This window comes from Heptranchias perlo, chromosome 21 (assembly GCF_035084215.1).
Source record: "Heptranchias perlo isolate sHepPer1 chromosome 21, sHepPer1.hap1, whole genome shotgun sequence".
In the NCBI taxonomy this organism is placed as follows: domain Eukaryota; kingdom Metazoa; phylum Chordata; class Chondrichthyes; order Hexanchiformes; family Hexanchidae; genus Heptranchias; species Heptranchias perlo.
The window spans coordinates 19,244,343-19,266,223 of record NC_090345.1 but is presented as its reverse complement, the minus strand read 5'-3'; the positions used below and the strand labels follow the sequence as shown (position 1 = coordinate 19,266,223).

Here is a 21,881-nt window from a genome sequence, read left to right as displayed (position 1 = left end):
ACACTGTTACCTCTGGAGTCCCCCAAGGACCTATCATTGCCCCCCACCCCCTCTATTTCTTATCTACATACTGCCACTCGGCAACATCATCCGAAAACACGACGCAGATTCCACATGTACGCTGACAACACCCAGCTCTACCTCCCAACCACCTCTCCCAACTACTGCACTGTCTTTCATTTGTCACACTACTTGTCCGATATCCAACATTGGATGAGCAAAAGTTTCCCCCAACTAAATATTGGGACGATCAAAGCAATTGTCTTTGGTCCCTGCCACAAACTCCGTTCCCTAGCTACCGTATCCATCCCTCTCCCTGGCCACTGTCTAAGACTGAACAAAACCGTTCACAACCTTGGCATCCTATTTGACCGTGAGATGAGCTTCCGACCACATATCCACTCCGTCACCAAGACCGCCTACTTCCACCTCCATAATATCACCCGTCTCCAACCCTACCTCAGCTCACCTGCTGCTGAAACCCTCATCCATGCCTTTGTTACCTCGATTGTAAACAATTTTACAACACCAAGTTATAGTCCAACAATTTTATTTGAAATTCACAAGCTTTCGGAGGCTTCCTCCTTAGGTGAATGTGGAAAAAAAAAACCTCTAGACTTGACTATTCCAATGCTCTCCTGGCTGGCATCCCATCTTCAACCCTCCATAAACTCGAGCTCATCCAAAACTCTGCTGCCCGTATCCTAACTTGCACCAAGTCCCATTCACCCATCACCCCTGTGCTTGCTGACCTACATTGGCTTCCGGTCCGGGAATGCCTCGATTTTAAAATTCTCATCCTTGTTTTCAAATCCCTCCATATCTCTGTAACCTCCTACAATCCTCCGAGATTTCTGCGGTCCTCCAATTCTTGCCTCTTGCGCATCCCCCATTTTAATCGCTCCACTGTTGGCGGCCATGCCTTCAGCTACCTAGGCCCGAAGCTCTGGAATTCTCTCTATCTCTCTCTCCAACTTTAAGATGCTCCTTAACACCCACTTCTTTGACCAAGCTTTTGGTCACCTGTCCTAATTTCTCCTTATATGGCTCGGTGTCAAATTTTATTTGGAAATCGCTCCTGTGAAGCGCCTTGGGATGTTTTACTATGTTAAAGGTGCTATATAAAGGCAAGTTGTTGTTCTCTTCCCCCTTTCCTCCTGCAGGATTTATAAAGTTTGTTCTTCACCCTTTATTTCTGATTAATTTATTGATCCATTTAGAGCCACACTTACTTAGTCTACACTTGCTGATTCACTGGTCTTCTATAGAAGTGTTATTGTTAAACATTCACCCCTAGTCAGTTTAATTGAGCTGTTCCCTCATTTTTTAGCTCTTTTTAAAATTATATACGTGGCTCCTGGACCTCCTATACTTCTGAAGCCCAGACCATGTTAAATTAGATCATTCTGCAATCACTATTCTTCTAAGGGTGCTACAACTTACCTTTCTTGTATGTTGTCTTGCCAATACCAAGGTAAGATGTGCACTACTTCTTGTATCTTCCCTGACACACTGAGTCATGAAGCAGTCATGTATTACATTTACTAACAGAGCCTGAACCATAGGTGCACGGGAACACCATCATCTCCAAGTTCCCCTCCAAGTCACACACCATCCTGACTTAGATGTACATTGCCGTTCCTTCATCGTTGCTGGGTCAAATTCCTGGAACATCCTACCTAACAGCATTGTGGCAGCACCATCATCACCTGGACTGCAGCGGTTCAAGAAGAAGGCTCACCACCACCTTCTCAAGGACAACTAGGGATGGGCCAGCAATGTCCACATCCTGAGAATGAATAAAAAAAACTTTGTTGATTGAAGGTGTCCATTATAATAACCTTGCTGTTTTCACATATCATTTTCATCTCTTAATAGAACAAAACTTATTTACATTCAAACCCTGAACTGTGATGAGTTAGCTTATCTCAGCCAAGGCAGCAATGTGATGCTACAATTTATCTCAGTGCCCTGGGTTAAGGAGTGGAAATTTGTCCAGGGTTCTCACTCACAATTGCTATTCAGTGACCCCTGCTGGAAGTGCATGTGTATTGACATCAGGTTAGGACAGAATCAGGCTCAGCTATGATGTTTTTGGTGGGTAGTTAGATTGTCTGCTGACAGTTTACTGTCTGTGGAATAACTCCCAGCAATGAGCCATTACCCAAAGGAAAGGAAGAAGATTGACATGAAAAAAAATGTAATAAAAAGGTGTTAGGCTGGGTACATAAGTCCAATGTGTGCTCCACACACCAGAGATTTGGGTCAGTAATGAAAGGCATCATTATGCTACAGGTACTGATTACAGGCTGGTTCCAGTAGAGTGAGTTATGTTGCTGGTTGCAGATTTCACTCTGATCAGTGATCAAGGAGCATGAGGCTACAGACTCAGAATGTCTTTTAACATTAAAAAGATTCTCATTTAGGTTAAAACAAGCTCCTAGATGGTCAAATGGAGTATTAATACATTCACCTGAACAAGCAGAAGGGTTCTCTCTTTAACATCACATTCAAATGCCGACTTGGCTATATGCTGGACCAAATCCTGGAGGTGCTCATGTACCTATTGGCATTAGTGCACTTCGGAGCCAAATCACTTACATGATTTCCTAGTTTTACATCACTGTGTGTCCAAAGCCACTTTGCATCAATAATAAAGTGGTCATATAATACCATAAATTTCAGTCTTTTTGGTCAATTAAAATGACTTCCTGCTTGTGGCTGCCCACAGTGGATTCTTCCTCTTGCTGATATGTATACTATGATATGCAAGAGCCACAAATATATTCTGAACTGTATTCACATTTAATACAGTTCCATTAACAAAGGTGAAAAAGCAATAGGGTTTGGTTGTGATTATTGACCACATCATTCACTGAAAGCATTCAACTCTTTATCAGGGCAAATGAAGTACAGTGGGACCCATTTAACTGTTAGGTAAGTGAAATTTACCAGCAAATGTCCTAAGACGTCCTTCTAAAAGATCTTCTCATTTTCTCCATTACTTGAAATTTTAAAATGTCATCAGTCTGAACGAAATCAGATTGTTTTAAACAGGCATAGCAGCAGCCATGTTAAACCAGCAAGTCCTACAAACACCCAGTTAATTTGTTTTGCTGTTGGTTAAGACACCAAGATAAATCCCCTGCTTATCTTTGAATAATCCTATGGGATTGTTTACATTCACCTGAACAGGCAGAAGGGTTCTGTTTAACTTCTCATCTAAATACCAGTACATCTGGCTTTGCAGCACTCCCTCTGTACTGCACTGCAGTGTCAGCCTAGATTTATATGCTCAAGTCCCAGAGTAGGGTTTGAATTGACAACCTTCTGATTCAGAGGTGAGATTGCAACTGACAAAGCCAAGGTATGGGAGTAGCCACCTTATACAGGTCAAGAAGGAAATGGGAAATTGGCTAGGATTCCAGCTGGTTGCTGTCCATCGATACCTGCTGGAAGTATGTGAGTGGATGTTAGTTCAGAATAGAATCAGACTCAGGTCAAATGTTAGGGATGAATGGAGAATCAAACCTTGGAACAAACTGATCCTAACCTTATTTGAAGAGTCTATGTTCTGCATACAATTCCCTGCTGCAGCTGGGTTAGCATTGGAGGTGTAAATCGGTATTTATTTAAATGACAATTAATATGACTAATTCACCTTTTTTGATTAACTTCCTGCAGGATTGGTGTGATAGGTTTTGTTAACAACTGCTGTTTGGACATATATTTAAATCATCTGTCAATTAAGTTTGAATTATTTAACCATTGAGTTAAATATATTGTTTATTCCATTGCTCAGGAGGTTAAATATTAACAGCCTCAATGATCACACTTTTCTGGACATTTACATTAAGTTCAGAGTTTAAGTATTCATGTATGCTCAAATTATATTAAATAATTCTTGTCATGCACTAGATATGGCTGAAAAGGAAGATGACTCTACTGCTATACCATCAACAGAGGAAGATGATAAAGCACTGGGAGATTGTCTTGATGCAAAGCCAGACAGGTCATCAAGATTTCTAAATGTGAAGTAAGTTTCAACTTTTGAATGAATTATATGCTTGTCACGGTGAGGAAGCTCAGTAAAAAGCAAAAGGGACAAGGGATGTAGGGAAGTAATTCTTTTTTAAAAAAACAGGTGGGATTAAAAAGAATTAAATTGCCACACAGACTGACAGATCTGAGTTATATGTACATTAATGCACAAAATATCATAAATAAAATTTGGTGTGGAGAATATAACATAATTGCATTAACAGAGACATGGCTTAAACTAGAGCAGGATTGGGAGCTACCAACATTTTTGGTTACAAAATAGAATAGAATAGGTGAAAAGGGAGGGGAGACACTATTAATCAAAGATTTTAGTACAGCACTAGAATCTAAGGCTATTGTAGAAGAATGTGCAATTAGAATTAAAGAGGAATAAGAAGGGAGCTGTTACTCCATTAAGAGATTATTATAGACCACCCAGCAATGAAAATAAGTAAGAATAAGAGATATGTAGACAAATAATGGGAGACTTTACTTATCTAAAAGTAGTCTACGGTAACAATAATATAAGTGACATAGAGAAGGATGGTTTTCTTTAGTGTGTCTAAGGCTGCTTTATAGATCAGTATGATATCAGTCCAATAAGAACAGGGACAATGCTGGATCTAGTTCTAGGAAATGAAGTGGGTCAAACAGGTAAAGTAAGGTTAGAGAGTCACGTAGGAAACAGCAACCATAACAGAAAACCCTTTGAAACCTTAAAGGAGCCAACTCATTTGATTGAGGATGATCAGGTGAGCAACTAAGACGATTTAGTGCAAAAGGCCACAAAATGGAGGAAAATTGTGAAAGGACCATATCATCCTGCAAGACAGAAAGATGTTAATTAATTGCGGAGAAAGAAAATATCCATGAAATGGAAACCAACTGTGCATTTTGTTGAACTGATATTGGAACAATTTGAAAGGATGCGTACCTAAGCTTTTTGCTTCCCTCTCCATCCCCTGCCCATTCCTCATTGGTGGGTAGAAGCAGAAAGCAGCTCCAGGATGCACTTGGCGGGGTGGGGAAAGTATGCCTGTCCATATGTGGGCAAGCAAAAGAGGTAAACTTAGCTTCCATTGTGTTTTCTGCCATTTGCACTTTTTGAATGCCTAATGCAGGACCTGTTTGCTCGGCTCTGGTGTCCAGCATTCATAGATGGCTGGAGTGAGCCCCAGGACTAGAATTGAAGAGGAGCCTTTGCAAGCCCTTCCAGACTGCAGCTGTACACAGGCCCCATTAGTAACATGAAAATGTTTAGGCAAAAGAAAATAATTTAACAGTCAGCTCACCAACCACCTCTTTCTTCCTTGGGGGCAGGCCCCAGATTGGCGTGACACCCCATATTGGATTGGAGATCCAGTCTCCCACATGTAAATGAACCCATGGCAGAAAATATGGCCAGGCTCTTCAGGGCATACCTGAAGTAAAGAGAGGCTCTGCCCACCAGACATGCACCAGTGTGGCTGGGAGGGGTGGGGAGTGGAAAATCATGGCAAACCTCTTAATGCAAAAATGTAAATTATTTATTTCACAGGAAGAATTAGGAGGTGAGTCATATAAGTGTGCTTTTTGGATAGGTATAATTATACTGAGATATAGCTGAAGTTTCTGTTATCAGCATAAAAGTCAGAGTTAAGTACCAGCAAGTTAGCGCTTTAGGTTATGATCTTAGTGAGGACCAATAGCCTGGCCTTATCTCTCTAATGCTGCACAGACTAGAATCTGGCATGTCGTAGAAGTCTTTACCCTGTTGGCTTCTCTGCGTTGCTTTGGATTGTACAGAATCCAGAATAAAAATAGGGTAATCTGAAGTCTGCCAATTGGTCTACAAGATTTCAGATATAAGCTTTGTAGAGTACTGTAGTTGCTAACAGCGACAAATAGGGTTGAGTTTTATTGAGAATTTCTACTCTTTTAGCATCTATTTACCTCCCTTCGCTGATTTTTTTTGCTCTAGGTAGATCAGATGGCATTGCCAAGCAAAAAAGCTTTGTATATAAATGCTTGCTGAACTGTTAGAATAGAGGTGGGTAAGCAACATATAATCACAGAAGTTTACAGCACAGAGGGAGGCCATTCAGCCCATTGTGTTGGTCACAAGCCGCGAATCTGCCCCCCCGCCTGAAGTTGCTGCAGCATTTGAACATAAATAACGGTGACGCTATTTGCTTTACCTTTATCTTGACAGCAAATTCTGGCCTATAATTTATTATTGTAACTTTGCTTATATTGTGTCAAAAAAATGAAAGCTAGTATTTAACAGTAATGTTGCTGTTAGCAATTTTCAATGACTGCATTGGAAGTCATTGTACTTTAAAGATAATTTTAATTTTTGTTTGCAGTTGCCAACCCTAATTGCTATAATACTGAAGGGCATTTTTTTTTAGTTCATTAGTTTTTTAAAGAGTCAATTTTGATATTGCTTCTTTTTAATGTAAAGGTTAAAAGTAGAGAAAGTGACATTTGTAAGCTCAATAATGTCATATACCTATATCTGTCGGTCACGTGTAGGAAGTCCAGTCAGCATTGTTAACCCTTCAATAGATTGAAAGGCTTTTAAAAACTTTATCTCTGCCGGTTTTTTTAATGCGTAGTACCTCCTCATGAGAGAAAAAAAGAGCCCAGTGCATCCTCCTTACCTGATAAATTGGTGTGACCATACATTTATGGCTTTCTTCACCCAGTTTACTATTGAGAAAATAGTCTCAATCAGCATTATGTGATTGTCAGCAAAGGTGTAAGAGGCCTGGATGACCTCAGCAGGTTGTTAAGTCACAGGGAGCCCTCTGAATAGCCCTATAGAAAAGTCCAGCGTGACCTGCTGCTGACTCGGGGGCTTTGTACAAGTTGAATGGCCTCACTTGCACCGTTATTCAGTGTCAAACAGAGTAATGGTGGAGCATGACAGTTTTCTGGTCTGTTGCTGTTTCAAATAGCCAGAAAAAGATTTGCAGATGCAGAGTGGAGTACCAATTAATGAGGAATCCAGGTACGTGTTCTTATACTTTTCAAATACGGTACCTATAAATGTGCTTCAGTTCATGTTAAAATTCTGAAAATGATACTGTGCAGTCAAATTCACAGTATATTATAAGCTGCGGCACACATGGATTCCTCCAAACAAAACTGAACTGGACTGCTGCCAGCCCATAGTGAGGCCTGTCTCTGAAGGCCCTCCTCTCCATCTCGGTCTTCCTCACTTTCGCAAAATGAGATGAGCCTGGTCACATGCATCGTGCAGACACGTTGCCATGATTTTGCCAAATTCCCGTATTAAAATGGCAATTGACCTACCACATCAGATCAATGTGTCTGGACTGCTCTCCTAAATGATTGCTAAACTGTATGCTCAAATTGACAGTTTTACATGTGTGTTTTATGATAGGGGTGTTTTATGACTTATCCGATATCCAGTATTGGAAGAGCAAAAATTTCTTCCAACTAAATATTGGGAAAACCGAAGCTATTGTCTTCGGTCCCTGCCACAAACTCCGTTCCCTAGCCACCGACTCCATTCCTCTCCCTGACCACTGTCTGAGGCTGAATCAAACCGTTTGCAAACCTGGCGTCCTATTTGACCCTGAGATGAGCTTCTGACCATATATCCGCTCAATCACCAAGCCCGCCTACTTCCACCTCCGTAACATCACCCATCTCCACCCCTGCTTCAGCTCATCTGCTACTGAAACCCTCATCGATGCCTTTGTAACCTCTAGACTCGACTATTCCAATGCTCTCCTGGCCGGCCTTCCACCTTGCACCCTCCGTAAACTTGAGTTCATCCAAAACTCTGCTGCCCGTATCCTAACTCGCACCAAATCCCGTTTACCCATCATCCCTGTGCTTGCTGACTTACATTAGCTCCAAGTCCAGGAACGCCTTGATTTTAAAATTCTCATCTTTATTTTCAAATCCGTTCATGGCCTCGCCCCTCCCTATTTCTGTAACCTCCTCAGCCCTACAACCCTCCGAGATCTCTGCGCTCTGTGCGTTCAGCTGCCTGGGCCCTAAGCTCTGGAATTGCCTCCCTAAATTTCTCCGCCTCTCTACCTCTCTCTCCTCCTTTAAGACGCTCCTTAAATCCTACCTCATTGACCAAGCTTTTGGTCACCTGACCTAATATCTCCTTAAGTGGCTTTGTGTCAAATTTTGTTTGATAATGCTCCAGTGAAGAACCTTGGGACGTTTTACAACATTAAAGGCAAGATATTAACGCAAACGGTTGTTGTTAATATCGAAGTCCAAGTAGCAAAGTAGATCATTTAATTATGATTGTAATGCTCATTGAATCTGAATTGGCTAATAAACTAGGGATAGGTTGTTTATTGCCCTGTTCGAATCTATATACTGTTACTGAATGGTGTTACTGAAATTTTTTGAATTTCTTGCCTTAAACGAGAATTAAGTTTCAGAAAATGTGGCTGCTGCCATAATATTTAAAAGTCATTTAAACATTTTAGGGTGACCTGTTTTTTACGATTACGATTTTCATAGTTTCAAACTGTTTATATGTTAGATGCCACTACCAAAAACCTGAAGTTTCACCTTTTAGGGATTTAAATTTAAATCCCCATTCAAATTTGTTAACCTGAAAACAGGAACTGTTGTGGATGTAGTACTGCTTTGCTACCAGCAGTGGGTAATGCTGCACACAATACAATAGTACTGTCAGCTGTCGCCCTCTTGAAGGAGAGTATTTTAGATGAGTGAAGAGTCTGGCTTTCAAGGTTTGGGTAGCTATACACAATAACTGTAGGGTTTGCACTTTGAATGTAAATGTAAAGTCAACAAGGAGGTGCACTGTACAGTAGGGAGGGGAAAGTATCATCTCCAAAATACTCCAGAAACAGACTAACTTTACTGGCTGTTGTGACACATTGTAGAGCCGTCCTGCTGAGTCTTCAAGGATCTTAAAAAGAAAATTGGATAACTGGTGAGCCTAGACCACTCTTGCACAATATTGCCAGAGATCTTTTGGCTGGGGACTGGTCTGTAGTATTGTCAGAGCCATAAGAGGAGTAATATTAAAATGAGCAAACCAGTGAATGTCAATACTGTACCATGATTATCAGACCACAAGACCATTATAATGGGCCAGAATTTGCTGTAGCAGGGCATCTAACGGCATCTGCTGTTAGTTAGATTTGTCCATGCATCCTTCAGCTCAAAAACATTTTTCCCCCAAAATTGCTGGAAGTGCAGCTGATAACAGTGCATCGAGGGAAACAGGGCATCGGGGACCTGATTGAACAGGGCAACCAACAGGGTATCTCATTAAACAATGAGATTTAAGGATTGGGAAATAAACACAGGAAGGATTAAGAAGGAGGGTGAATTCAATGTCAAATCAGTCACAGAAAGAGAAATAAAGAGAGGGAAAGAAAGATTGGATTAAGAGAGAGAAAAAAAGAGACCGAAAGGAAAAGTAAGAATAAAAGATTTAAATTTAAAATTTGTCATTTTTAAAATCTTCCCAAAAAATACAAAACCTGAAGGAATGAGACTCCACAATTGTTCATTTTCTGGGCAAGAGAGGTTGATTGGCAGTCATTAACAAATATCACATCATTAAAAGGGTGTTTACGCTGTTAAACTTAACTTTCTGTGGCGAGTTTAATAATTAACGTGCAAGTGCAGCAACTTCATGAGAATCACAGGGAGGTTAAGGGCGAGATGCCATTTTCGCGAAGCTAACGGCAGAGCAGCTCAAATCGACCAGCAACTTGTAGCGAGGAAGAGATAGCCTGTGAATTGTGAATCGCCACAAGTTGCTGGCCAATTTTGTGCATTAATAACGGCGTGCGTTTTTCAAATGTCGTTATTTTTTTCAGCAAAATCTGGCCCATTATGTTAACCCACTTTGAGATTCAGTTCTTCGTTTCTTCTGTTTTATTGGGACCTGATACAAAAATGTACATGCAGAAATATTTGACTGATATGGTTTAATAAAATAGATTAAAGAAATATTTTGCAGCCCTGCCAAGTTACAAATGTACTTGCGCCCTCATTAGGTGCAGCTGCATTGGGTGATTGATGCTGGGTGTGGTTGGCTAAAAAGCTGCATGCTTCAAACTTGTGCTTTCCCAGCGAGTGAAATATTTGCGTACGCGAGAGCAAACTTGAGTAAACTTCCATTACAGTAAGTGGACAATTATCAAGCGGGAAGTAGTGCAGTAATTTAATTCTTGAGATGTTTTAGGGACTTTTTGCATATTGGCTCCAGATAGTTGTGCCAGTAGCATGCCTTTGTGTTACTCCCTGCTGAATTAAAGTGCCGTTAATGCACAGTTTTATTCAATTAGGCAAGCAGCGTAAACAATATGGTCTGACAGGTACGTGCACCGGTGGCTGGTGTCATGCAGTATAATCACTCCTGTAATAGCAGATCTGCTGCTGGTGAATTCATCACAGTACACAGTCTCCTCCCTCAAAATAAGCCTTCCACTTCACTAAAGTAAGCCTTCTGCCCCAAATAATGTCACCCTAACTCTAACACTGCATCTCCACATCATAGTTCTACTAGTACGACTGCTAGATCCCCAACACTGAAACTGAGGGGAAATGCCCACTCAATGAAGAGCGCCTGCAGCAGCATGACTGTGCATTGTGATATTCCTGGTCGGGGGTCCCAGCAAAACGACATATGCAATTGTGTGTGTTGCATACACCTGTCTATGCCCATGATCTGTAATGGTTAAATCAGTTTTGACAAGCCAGTCCTGTATGTCATAGCGCTGTACATTGTGTATATTTTGCTATAGACAGTGTAGTGAGTTATTACAAAAAAGCACCTAATAGTTTCTCTTGTTAAAACTGGATAGCCATGTGGTTAAAGAAAGAATACTAGAGCCCGGTCTTTAGTTGCTTCCAAGCTTTTATTCAGAGTTTCCTCTTGCACACACCACACCCTAGATAAGCTCTCCTATAAAAAGGATTCAAGAGCGTCCCCAATTGATACAAATACACCTGAATACAATTAACCCCAATTGATACAAATCATACAATTAACATCTCTAACATGACTTCACACATCCAGTCCAGAAGTTTTCATAACACATTCTCTATTTTGATGTCAAGATTTTTTTCATCTTCAAAGATTTGATGTGTTTCCCTTGGTTGCTTAAACTTCAAGGCATGGACACTCCACTGTAGTTTAATAACTTTGTTTATGTTCTTCCACTTTTCACCTAAAATGTCTCCCCTCCTCTTTTCTTTAGTGTACAGACAAGCAGAGCAGCTCAGTCTGAACCTGCAGGTTTGTGAGACTGGAGAAAGACAGAGGGGTGGAGCAATTCTCTGCCTGGAGTAGAATTAAGTTTAAGGGACATTTACCACATTATCCACTCCATGTTAAACTGGCAGAAAATATTTTCTGTCATCACAAAATCTGCCATACTAACTTGCTGACTGGTTGTACAGTAGATAAAGGAAAAACAGTGGGTGTAGTCATATGGATTTTCAAAAAGCTTTTTAAGGTACCACATAAGAGACTTGCGACAAAATTAATGGCACATTTGAATTAAGGAGAGTGTGTTCACATTAGATAGAGATGGTTGGAGGGCAATAAGCTAAGAGTAGGGGGTAACATTAAACTAAAGGATTATATGAGAAACAAAAGAAAAAAGAAACCAAATAATGTTGTGGACATTTGAACCATTAAAAAGAACGCTGTTTATTAAGAAGCAATAAATGCAATAATAAAGCAATAATATTTACTTATACTTTAAAGGATTTGCATTTTACACTATTGCAATGTATATAATATAGAATATAATGGCACTAGTTGTGACTGTAATTTGTGCAGTATTTTTAAAAGAATAAGCCTTGCCACACTCTATATTGCCTGTCAGTAGTGTCAAAAATGGGGCAATGTCCTGTTCATTGAGTTGGAAAAGTCGGGTTCTCCACAGGACATTTTTGTTTGTTTTGAGTCTTTCCAAGTGAGCTCAGTTGTTGAACTCATTTTTGCCTGGTTATTGGGCATGGGTCATTGATCTGCTTCTATCTTTTATCCGCTAACCTTGGATATTTTCACTTTCTTTACAATAATACTAAAGCAATAATATTTACTTATACTTTAATGGTTTTGCATTATACACTATTGCAATGTACATAATATAATGGCAACCTTTGAAAAGGTTGAATTCTTGGTGATTATGTTGTACCCATTAATAAATCTGAGTATTTAATAAACTGTATTGAGTATTTTCACTAAGATATTGGACAACTTTGGCCATGCATTTACACGTGAAACCATGTTCTGCTTTTTGCAGCGCCTGTGCAGTATGTGGGCAAACTGGTTTTGAATGGGTTAAGAGGTTAACTTCAAGTAGTTCCTTGTTGAACCCATATATCACAGTTGAAATCTCAGTGTGTGTCATGTGTTTATACCAGCAGAATTTGAAAGTGTTGCTCTTGGTAATAGGGAGGAAATAACGTAGGAAAAAACACCCACAATATACCCGTGGGAAGTGTCAACTTGGGAGATTCCTAATTAGTTTTCCCCTTTTTGTTTTTCTGTCTTAGAAAAATCCTTTTTATCCCTTTTCTGTTTTGAGAATACAGCACCAAATGTTTACATAGGTAGTTTTAATGTTAAATCTTGTCATGATTCTGGATCATGCTTTTATGTCAACAGCAAACTAGACAGGAAGTGCATGCATGTACAGGATTTTTAGCCAAATACATACATATATAGGTTGCTAGTGTTATGAGAGAACTTCACTGGTGAGACAAATGTTCAACCCTGGTGATGAAATCTGAAAGAGGTGGGAGGTGCCATTCCTGACAGCAGCAGTTCAGTTCAGTGATTATTCAGATTATCCATAGACATATATAGGCTAGAATTGTCATTTGAAGAAGGAGTAGCTGCTGTCCATGAGAGGACCCTCCATAATATAGTCTCAGATGTGATGAATAGGCCAGATAAGAAAATTCTTCAGTTACTTCTAAACAATTTTTCGGTGGATAGCAGATCTGAAAACTTCGTACAGTGATTATTTTTAGTTCATGTCATAGAGTAGTTTGACCTAAAAAGTATCCTAGAAAGCAATATTAATCCTCAGCGTTGGTGCTGCCTAGAACAAAACTGCCAGAGTATCCAAGGAGTATAGAGAAATTATACACCTTCACAGAACTGTAATCACTTTTAAAATTGCTGAGGTATAGTGTAAGTTCTCATACTATATGTTATAATAATACACAGTTAGACCCTATTTTCCAGTCTTGCAAATTGCACCATACTTTTAAAAGTTTTCATTCTGCAAGTAAAGAGTTTCTCAAATCTTAAGCAACAATTTCATGTTCGTAGAGTGGTTGTGCAGGTCTTTGCAAGAACACACCTCGACCTTCTTAAAAATCCGGATTAATGATCTAACTAAACATTCAGATCAGGGAATATTTGATTGGAAAAAATTGGGGGGTTTTCAGCTAAGTAGCAAATGAGGCAAATTATTAATATCCAAGCAAAGTCGTCAAAGATGTAGTTTGTTTCTGGTATTTGAACTGGGTGTGTGTGTGTGTGTTTGGCTGTAGACAAATACTGTAATGGATAGATGTTGTAATGGATATTCAAGTGGCAGTGAAAATCAGATTGTGATGAGTGGTGCCAGCACAAATGTCTAAAAACGGAGAAATACTATTATGTATGCTACAATTACAAGTTTGTTAGCTAGAAATTGTAAGCAAAATCACACAAAAGCCTTCCAGCACTAAAAATAAATGTGCTATTTGTAATTTATACCCCAGGTACATGGCCTAGAATAGTGTTGATATGTGCTCCTTACCTCCAATGCTTCTTGCGTAGATGCAGTTGTGGCCAAAAATGACAATTTTATCTACCGATATCTGTGTAATATTATTGGGGACAATAGGCCTCAATTTCCTAGAGACTCGATTTGTTCTTAGCAGTCTGTTCCAGCCCTGACCCCATCCCAAATCCCAGGGTCGGGGTCATTTGGATGGAGGGAGAAGATGCCCACACGGTTTCCAACATTCCCTGGGCATCTGCCTCCCAGGCTGCCAATAATTTCTCCACCGCATCTTACTGTTCCATCTGGGGAGTAGCCAATTCCAGATGAAGAAATGCGAAAACTTTTTTAAAATCCTCGATGTTCTAGTTGCCATAAGGAACCTGGCATTTTGGGCTCATCTGTGATCAGGACCTTATCCTGGCACATATAGGCATACTTTTGCTTTAGGGGAATTGGCAAGCGATATCATCCTGCCAGTGCTGCCCCCTCCTCAACATAAAGCGGGGGTGAAAACAAGAAGCCAAACCCCACTTGCAGCAGAATTTCACAACCTAAGAAAAGGGAGGAGACCTGGTGGTTAGAATTTGGACCTGTATCCTGGTCCAAATTCTAGTCATCTCCCAGGCGTACATTGCCCCAGTCCCCTCTCAGGCTCAGAAATTTCGAAATCTGTAAGTCTAGCGAGCATTTCCTGCCTATCCCACTTCGTGTTGTATTTCAAAAAAGTGTAAACAAAACAATCTAACAACAGCCGTCATTTGACACAGGAGACAGAATGTTCATAACCTTTTGAGTAGCCTTCGCAAAAACACTTCAAAATAAAAGTAGTCATTTGACGTAGGAGTCAGAATGTTGGTAACCTCTGAATGACCTTATCAATAACTTGTTTTTAAAAAGGAGAAAAGTAAAGTTGAGGGATTGTGACCTGCAGCCTGAAGAACAATTGAACTCTGATCTCACCCATTATTTACTTAGTGGCCATTACACTTTGTGTCCTTGATGGAAGATGGCTGCACCTTAGCAGCAGAATAGCACATTTTGCATTATATGGTGCACTGTTTCATAAAAGACCATGTTGTATCATTCAACTTACTGCGAACAATGTCATGAGAAATCCTCCCACCCTGGAGATGTCCCCTGACCTCAGCCAAATTTCCAGCCCCAGGGTCATTAGCGTACTGAAGATGGGTTCCCTATCCAAAATCGGGGTGGGAATTAGTCACATCTGGCTTCCTAGAGTTGCTGGTAAAATTTCTGGAGCCTGTGCATGGTAATGCTTTGATACTCATAGCACAGGCCCTTGCTGCCAGCACCAGTTTTATTTTTTGCCCCCTCCAACTTCTAAATGCTGGATTCTTGGGCCTAGCAGTTGGCCCTACTATCTGGCGTTCCCGCCTGTGCAAACATGGGAAATATGTCAGAGGACTTAGTTCCCTCCACAAGATCCATCAAGGCTAAGTTGGGGGGGTGGGGGGCAGGTTTTTTGAGCTAATCACAACTAATCATTTTTTTTAAAAAAAACAAGTATTTTAAAAAGATAGAAATAAAGCCAGTTATTTCCTGTTGGTTTCTGCTGACCTTGATAACCTGGCCTGCCCCTAAGAAAATTTACAAGTAACTGCCAATTTAGATGCAAACGTTCTTGAGTGGCAGCAATTGGCGTCAGGATATGCCTGTTGAGCGCACTTCCCAACTGGGAGAGTTGAGCTTGAAAGGAATGGTCCCGTTAAGCGCAATTCCACTGTAGCAGCTAAACATCACAATTGGGTTTCAGACCCCATGCTATTCCTGAGCAATGCCACAAAAGGCCAGTTAGTTTTAAAAAGTAGCTGCAAGAACAGCACTATTGAGTCATAAGTGAGTCTTAAAGCAATAGATTCCATGTGTAACATTGTGTTTTTTTCTATTTTCCAAATAGCAAGAAAAAAACAAAAGATGAACAAGGAAAGGATCCTGAAATATCTGATTGTCGTACACGAGTTGTTACACCCACATTCCTGTATAATATGAACTTCAAAAGACTAGGAAAATGCATTATTATCAATAATAAGAATTTTGATCACAAAACAGGTACTGTATCACTTTCATGACTATCCTCAATATGTTTTGCAGATGCTGTGGCAAACTTGATAAACTGCAGAGACTGGTTCTGATCATGAATAGTAACTCTCTCACCTCACAATGCATTTATTATTTGAACATAAGAATTTTTAGGAACAAGGAAAGCATCTCCTACAACCCTGCGAGATCTCTGCACTCCTCCAATTCGGGCCTTTTACGCATCCCTGATTTCTATCACTACACCATTGGCAGCCATGCCTTCAGCTATCTAGGCCCTAAGCTCTGGAATTCCCTCCCTAAATCTCTATGTTTCTCTCCTACTTTAAGTCGCACCTTAAAATCTGCCACTTTGACTAAGCTTTTGGTCACCTGCCTTAATATCTCTTTATGTGGCTTGGTGTCAAACTTTGTCTGATAATGCTCCTGTGAAGCACTTTGGGACGTTCTACTACGTTAAAGGCACTTTATAAATGCAAGTTGTTAAATGAATAGCTGGAGATTACTGAGGCTTTTGGGGCTGTCACATAACATTAGATGCTGTCCCATTGTAATCATTAATTACCTAATGTTACTTTTACAGCACTGCTTATAAGCACAGTACCTTAAGGTTCCTGGGACTGCTCACCATTTTTAATATATAATAGATTTATTGATGTTTCACTGTTATGTAATGAGTGTGTTACAAAGGAAAAAGAGAATTCACACTCCCTTGTATCCCAATGAATTGAACACATTAAATTGTTAGCAAAATCACAAATGTTGGAAATGCAACAACACTAAATTACATCACTCAATATAAAATGCATTTGTTGTTGTTGTTGCATTGCTTCCAGCATATGCACAGTCATGCCAAGAAGCATGAATGCATCAGTGCATCCCTCACAGGAAACATGCAGTCAAAATATACATGTATGCTTTTGAGAATTCAATTAAAATAAACATTTTAAATGAACATTACTCTTTACTCCAACCTGGCCATGTGGAGGCAAGGCACTGTGTCTCCAGAAATGTCTGATTCCTTATATTTGTTTTCTTAAACCATGCCCCTTTCCCCAGACTACACATCCTTAAAGACACAGGTTAGTAAAACCATACACCTTTAAATTTAAGTGAACTATTTTGCTGACTGAAGTAACTCTGACTATATCAACTGTTCTGGCCTTATATTGTTTTTCCAGAAATGAATGTGCGTAACGGCACTGACATTGATGCTGGCAATCTGTTCAGGTGTTTTAGTTCCTTGGGTTTCAACGTTGTTGTTTTAAATGATCAGACTTGTTCTCAGATGAAGAAGATACTGAAAGATGGTGAGTAAATGGTCTAATCTAATTAAACTGTAATCTCTAGTCCTACATTGCTTTTTTCTGAAACTATACAATATTCTGTAACAAACACTAGACATTAAAAATGTCATTTCCTGAATATCATATTGATATTCCAATCTTTTTAGAACTTTAAAAAAAAGTTCTTGCCAAGAACTATGGGCCAGACTTTGCTGTGAAAGTAACGGTGAGGCTAACAGCACTCACCATTATTTATGTGCAAATTGGACAGCAACTTCTGGCAAGTGCACATACGCAGTTAAACGTGAAAATCTGGAAGTTGTTGTCCGAGATGTGCTGCCCCTCCGTAAGCTGCGTGAAAATAACATCTCGCCGTCTGGCTCCCCATTCAAATACATTGAACGGCGTGAAGTTCCTGTACTGATGTTGTAGATATGGACTAAACTCACCACTAAAAGTTAAGGGCTTGCCCATTCCAGTCTAAGTACCCTTTTAACGGCGTGGTAAGTCTTAATTACTGTCAAACAACCTCTCTGTAATGAAAATTAACTTTTACAAATGTGAAGTCACATTACTTTGGTTTTTAATTATTGTTGGAGATTTTTTTTTAAATTTAAATAATTTTTTTTCTTTCTGTCTTTTCTTTACTCTTTCTCTCTCTCTTAATCCAATCTTTCTTTCCCTCTCTTTATTTTACTTTTTGTACCTGATTTGATATTGAATTCACTATTCTAACTTACACTTCCTGGTTCAGACTCCGCGCTGCTCATTAACAGTTCTTCAATCTGATTGGTTAAGCAGATACACAGCTGCTTGCTTTGTTCACACAGGTCCCAGATGCCCTGTAGAGGGCACCGCGATGTTTGGATCTCTAACTTACAGTAACTTGCCGTGCAAAACCCCATAGAAAGTCAATGGGCAAGCGCAAGTCTAACAAACGGCTGGTGCTGTTCGTTGGCCGCTCACAGCAAAATCCGGCCCTAAATGTTTCACTGTTAGCCTTTGGTCAAAACAGTGTGGGTTTAGATCTGTGCTTAGTAGATGAAGGATAAAACACTAACTAGGTCCTTTAAGGGATAAGTTGGATAGAAATGTGGATGATTAGGAAATGGCAGATGTGCTTACAAACTCACCATGAGATGATATAATTGCATTGAAATGCACCATTTGATGAAAGTAACACTTACTTCTGCTGGCTCTACACCTTCCCCAAACAAAACAAAAATTATTTGTCAAATGCTTTTTCGTCAGCACTGTGTCCTTTATAAATAGTGATTAAGTTAGCTAATCTCAGCTGGGGCACAAATGGAGGTACTGAATAAGGGCTCGGTTTCCCCGGGCTAAGGAGAGTGGATAATCAGCAAATGTTCTGATCACTGTGTATGAATCCCTTTCGAAAAGTGCAAGTATGTTGGATGAGGACAGGATCGGGATGCCTATTTGTTGCAGCGCACTGCCTAACATACACATGATGTGGAGATGCCGGTGATGGACTGGGGTGTACAAATGTAAGGAATCTTACAACACCAGGTTATAGTCCAACAGTTTTATTTGAAAATCACAAGCTTTCGGAGGCTTTCTCCTTCGTCAGGTGGAGAAAGCCTCCGAAAGCTTGTGATTTTCAAATAAAACTGTTGGACTATAACCTGGTGTTGTAAGATTCCTTACATTAATCATACACATGATTGAGGTACCTAATGGCTACTGGTGCCCGTAGAACTAAACCCCAGCATGAGTCAGCGCTGTCAGGCGAGGAGGGGAAAGGAAGGAGAAAAACAATGCTGACAACATCAGATGGAAAAGTTGGCTTGGAGAATTAACTGAAAACGAAGGAACAGTGAAGTTCAACTAGTCTCATGCAGTTAAAATGTCACAACTGCAAAGTGAACATTTTTGAGCTTGTGAAAAACCAGAAAAAGTGGATGGCATACATTGTAACAAAGTCATTTATGTAACATCAATAAATGCAAAATTAACCAAGAGATCAGGAGATAAAATAACAATTAAACATTGATCATATCTCCTTGTACTTCTTTGGCTTAAAAAAATAAGGCCACTCACACTTACTCCTTTCTAGACGCATTTTGGGAATATATATAGTGGTTAAAGTACTATGACGCTTATCATTGTCTGCAAATGTCTGGCATGATGATCTTCCAAAGTAAGTAACAGTTGTCCTGTCAATTGATGAAATGAGAAGGACAATCGGGTACCGTGGTAGTTATGACACAACTCTTTTGGCATGTCTGGCGTGTGATGGTGGGAAGGGGCAATGAAATACGAACACTTCTGCTGTTGTCGTTTTGGGAGATTTCCACAGTCACTGTTTAATTCTACACTGATCAATGTGAATGAATGATAGCACAGGAAGGCCTTTTTATCCAAAGGAAAAATGTCCTTTGTGGAGTGTTGCGATTTTGTATTTCAATATTGTTACTTTTTTAGTTTCTCAGGAAAATCACAGCAACAGTGCATGTTTTGCATGCATCCTTTTAAGCCATGGTGATGAAGGCATGATCTATGGCACAGATGGAGCAATGCCTATAAAGACACTCACTTCTCTCTTTCGAGGGGATATGTGCAAGACTCTTGTGGGGAAACCAAAACTCTTTTTCATTCAGGTAACATGATTATCCATGAGCTTGCTCTAATAACGGGCTTGCTAGTAAAATGTGCACAGATAGAGTTAACCGATCTAAAAGAAAGCCAGGTGCTATGTGTTCTTTTATTTTAAAAAAATAAAGAGGAGATTTTTCTCTCCCCTGCACCTGGTGAACTGGCATTCCCTAGATGCAGGATGGAGAAGTATGGGATGGAGATCAGTTACATCACTGCACTGCCCAGGATTTCTTGGGAATTCTCCAGCATACATAACTTCCTCTTTTTTCAAGTCCTTAGTGCCTTGTTCAATTGCATTACGATGCATTTCATATATACTTATTCTAAACACTGGTTTTCCTGGCTTCAGGCTTGTAGGGGTTCAGAATTTGATCAAGGGGTACAGACTGACTCAGGTCCTACAGGTGACGTAGAAACTGATGCAAATCCTCGACACAAAATCCCAGTAGAAGCTGACTTCTTGTACGCCTATTCCACTGTACCAGGTAATGCAAAAATTAAAGTCCTGATGCATAAGATTTTCACATGTTATCAATTAATTAAGTTATATTAAAAGTCTTAAAAAGTGATGATCATTGCCAGCATTATCCTTCACAGTATATTTTGACTTGATGGTGAATTGGTGATTACACAATAAATCACTATAATGCAATCTTTGTTTTGCCTTGATTAGTTTAGCTACTACTTGTAGTTATAATGGTACAATGTCAGACTCCTAAAGTAGTAGACATCAATTTCAATTGCAGTTTTGGCTGATACATGAGCTTCTAATTCAGGTACTACTTTCCCAGTTTTCAATGGGCCAACTGTTGTGTGAAGAGAAAACTAGTTGAAGATTTTTTTTTTCTTCCAATGTTCAAATACACAATCTGGCAAGTTTACTAAAGAGCATCTTGGAGAAGCATGGTTCATGGATTGCCCCACTTTCCTAACTGAGGATAGGGCAGATGCCTGTAGGGAGTGAAAACGAGGGACAATTAACAAAACAAGTTCTTAGTTTAGTCATATGAACAGCACCAACTTAAAGTGTATTAAGGATTAATATAGTTTACATTGGATGATTATAAGGTTCAAACATTTTTTTAAAGAAAATTGTACCAAATTCTATTGGTAATGAACTATTGTGCCCTTGCTCAACATATATTTGAGAATTATAAAATACGATATCTATCGTTGCAGGCTACTACTCGTGGAGGAATCCGGGCAGGGGTTCTTGGTTTGCGCAGGCCCTGTGCGATGCCTTCAAAGAATATGGTAAAGAATTTGAGATAATGCAGATCCTAACCAGAGTCAACTATATGGTGGCCATGAACTTTGAGTCTTGGTCTGAAGATCCACGGTTCAGTGAGAAGAAGCAGATACCCTGCATTGTCTCTATGCTGACAAAAGAACTTTACTTTAAACAGAAATAAAGCACAACATCTCAGTTTATATTTCAGGGAAATTTTGAATTGTAAAGTTTAAGTTGCTCTTTGGGTCATACTTTTGAGTGAAAATTTAGAATTGAGCTGTAGGAATCTGCAGGATTCAGGAAAACCGTTTGCTATCTCTGTAATTGATCGGTTACTTTTTTTCTTGTACTTCACACTCTGGAGCATAAAAAGATGATGAACTTGATAAACTATCTGTTCCGATATTGTCTGGATCAGTTCACAATGGAATTTATATATGGCTACGTCGTAAAACTGCAAACCGCAAAGTATGACTGACATGGATTTGTCTCTCAAATCTGCTCATGACTTTTCTTTACCATTTACAAAGCCAGTTTTTACAACCTTGGCAGTGTGAATTTCAGTACGGTGTGCATGATGAGCTGTGAATTTTAAACTGTTTTTAAAAAATCTTTTAATCAAATATGCTTGGTTTATGTTTCTAAATGCACTGTTGGGACATGGTCTGTTTCTCCAGTACTTCGCATTCCTTTTAAGTTTGCATCATTCTTTTGCTCAACCAGAAACATCATCATCCATCCTCTACAATAAGCAAAGAATGCAGTACCTCTTACACGATTTACACAACCAAAGTTGATGTATTTCTGAAACTTATTTTGTCAAACTCTTGTATCTGGGGCTGATTACATGACTTGCAGGAAGCAGTCAAATTATTATTTTTTTTAAATGAA

General features: G+C 39.6%; 1 protein-coding gene across 2 annotated transcripts in view; it reads left to right on the top strand.

Annotated features, from left to right (window-relative positions):
* Positions 1-21,613, top strand: part of casp7 (caspase 7, apoptosis-related cysteine peptidase) — a 28,362-nt gene extending 6,749 nt beyond the window's left edge. For both annotated transcript variants that reach the window (XM_068002183.1, XM_068002184.1), the window contains exons 2-7: positions 3,919-4,036; positions 15,715-15,866; positions 17,036-17,164; positions 19,586-19,761; positions 20,109-20,244; positions 20,939-21,613. In XM_068002183.1, coding sequence (XP_067858284.1) covers positions 3,921-4,036; positions 15,715-15,866; positions 17,036-17,164; positions 19,586-19,761; positions 20,109-20,244; positions 20,939-21,171 — 942 coding nt within the window. In that variant the 5' untranslated portion in view covers positions 3,919-3,920 and the 3' untranslated portion in view covers positions 21,172-21,613. The remainder of the gene's footprint in view (positions 1-3,918; positions 4,037-15,714; positions 15,867-17,035; positions 17,165-19,585; positions 19,762-20,108; positions 20,245-20,938) is intronic.
* The last annotated feature ends 268 nt before the right edge of the window (positions 21,614-21,881 follow it).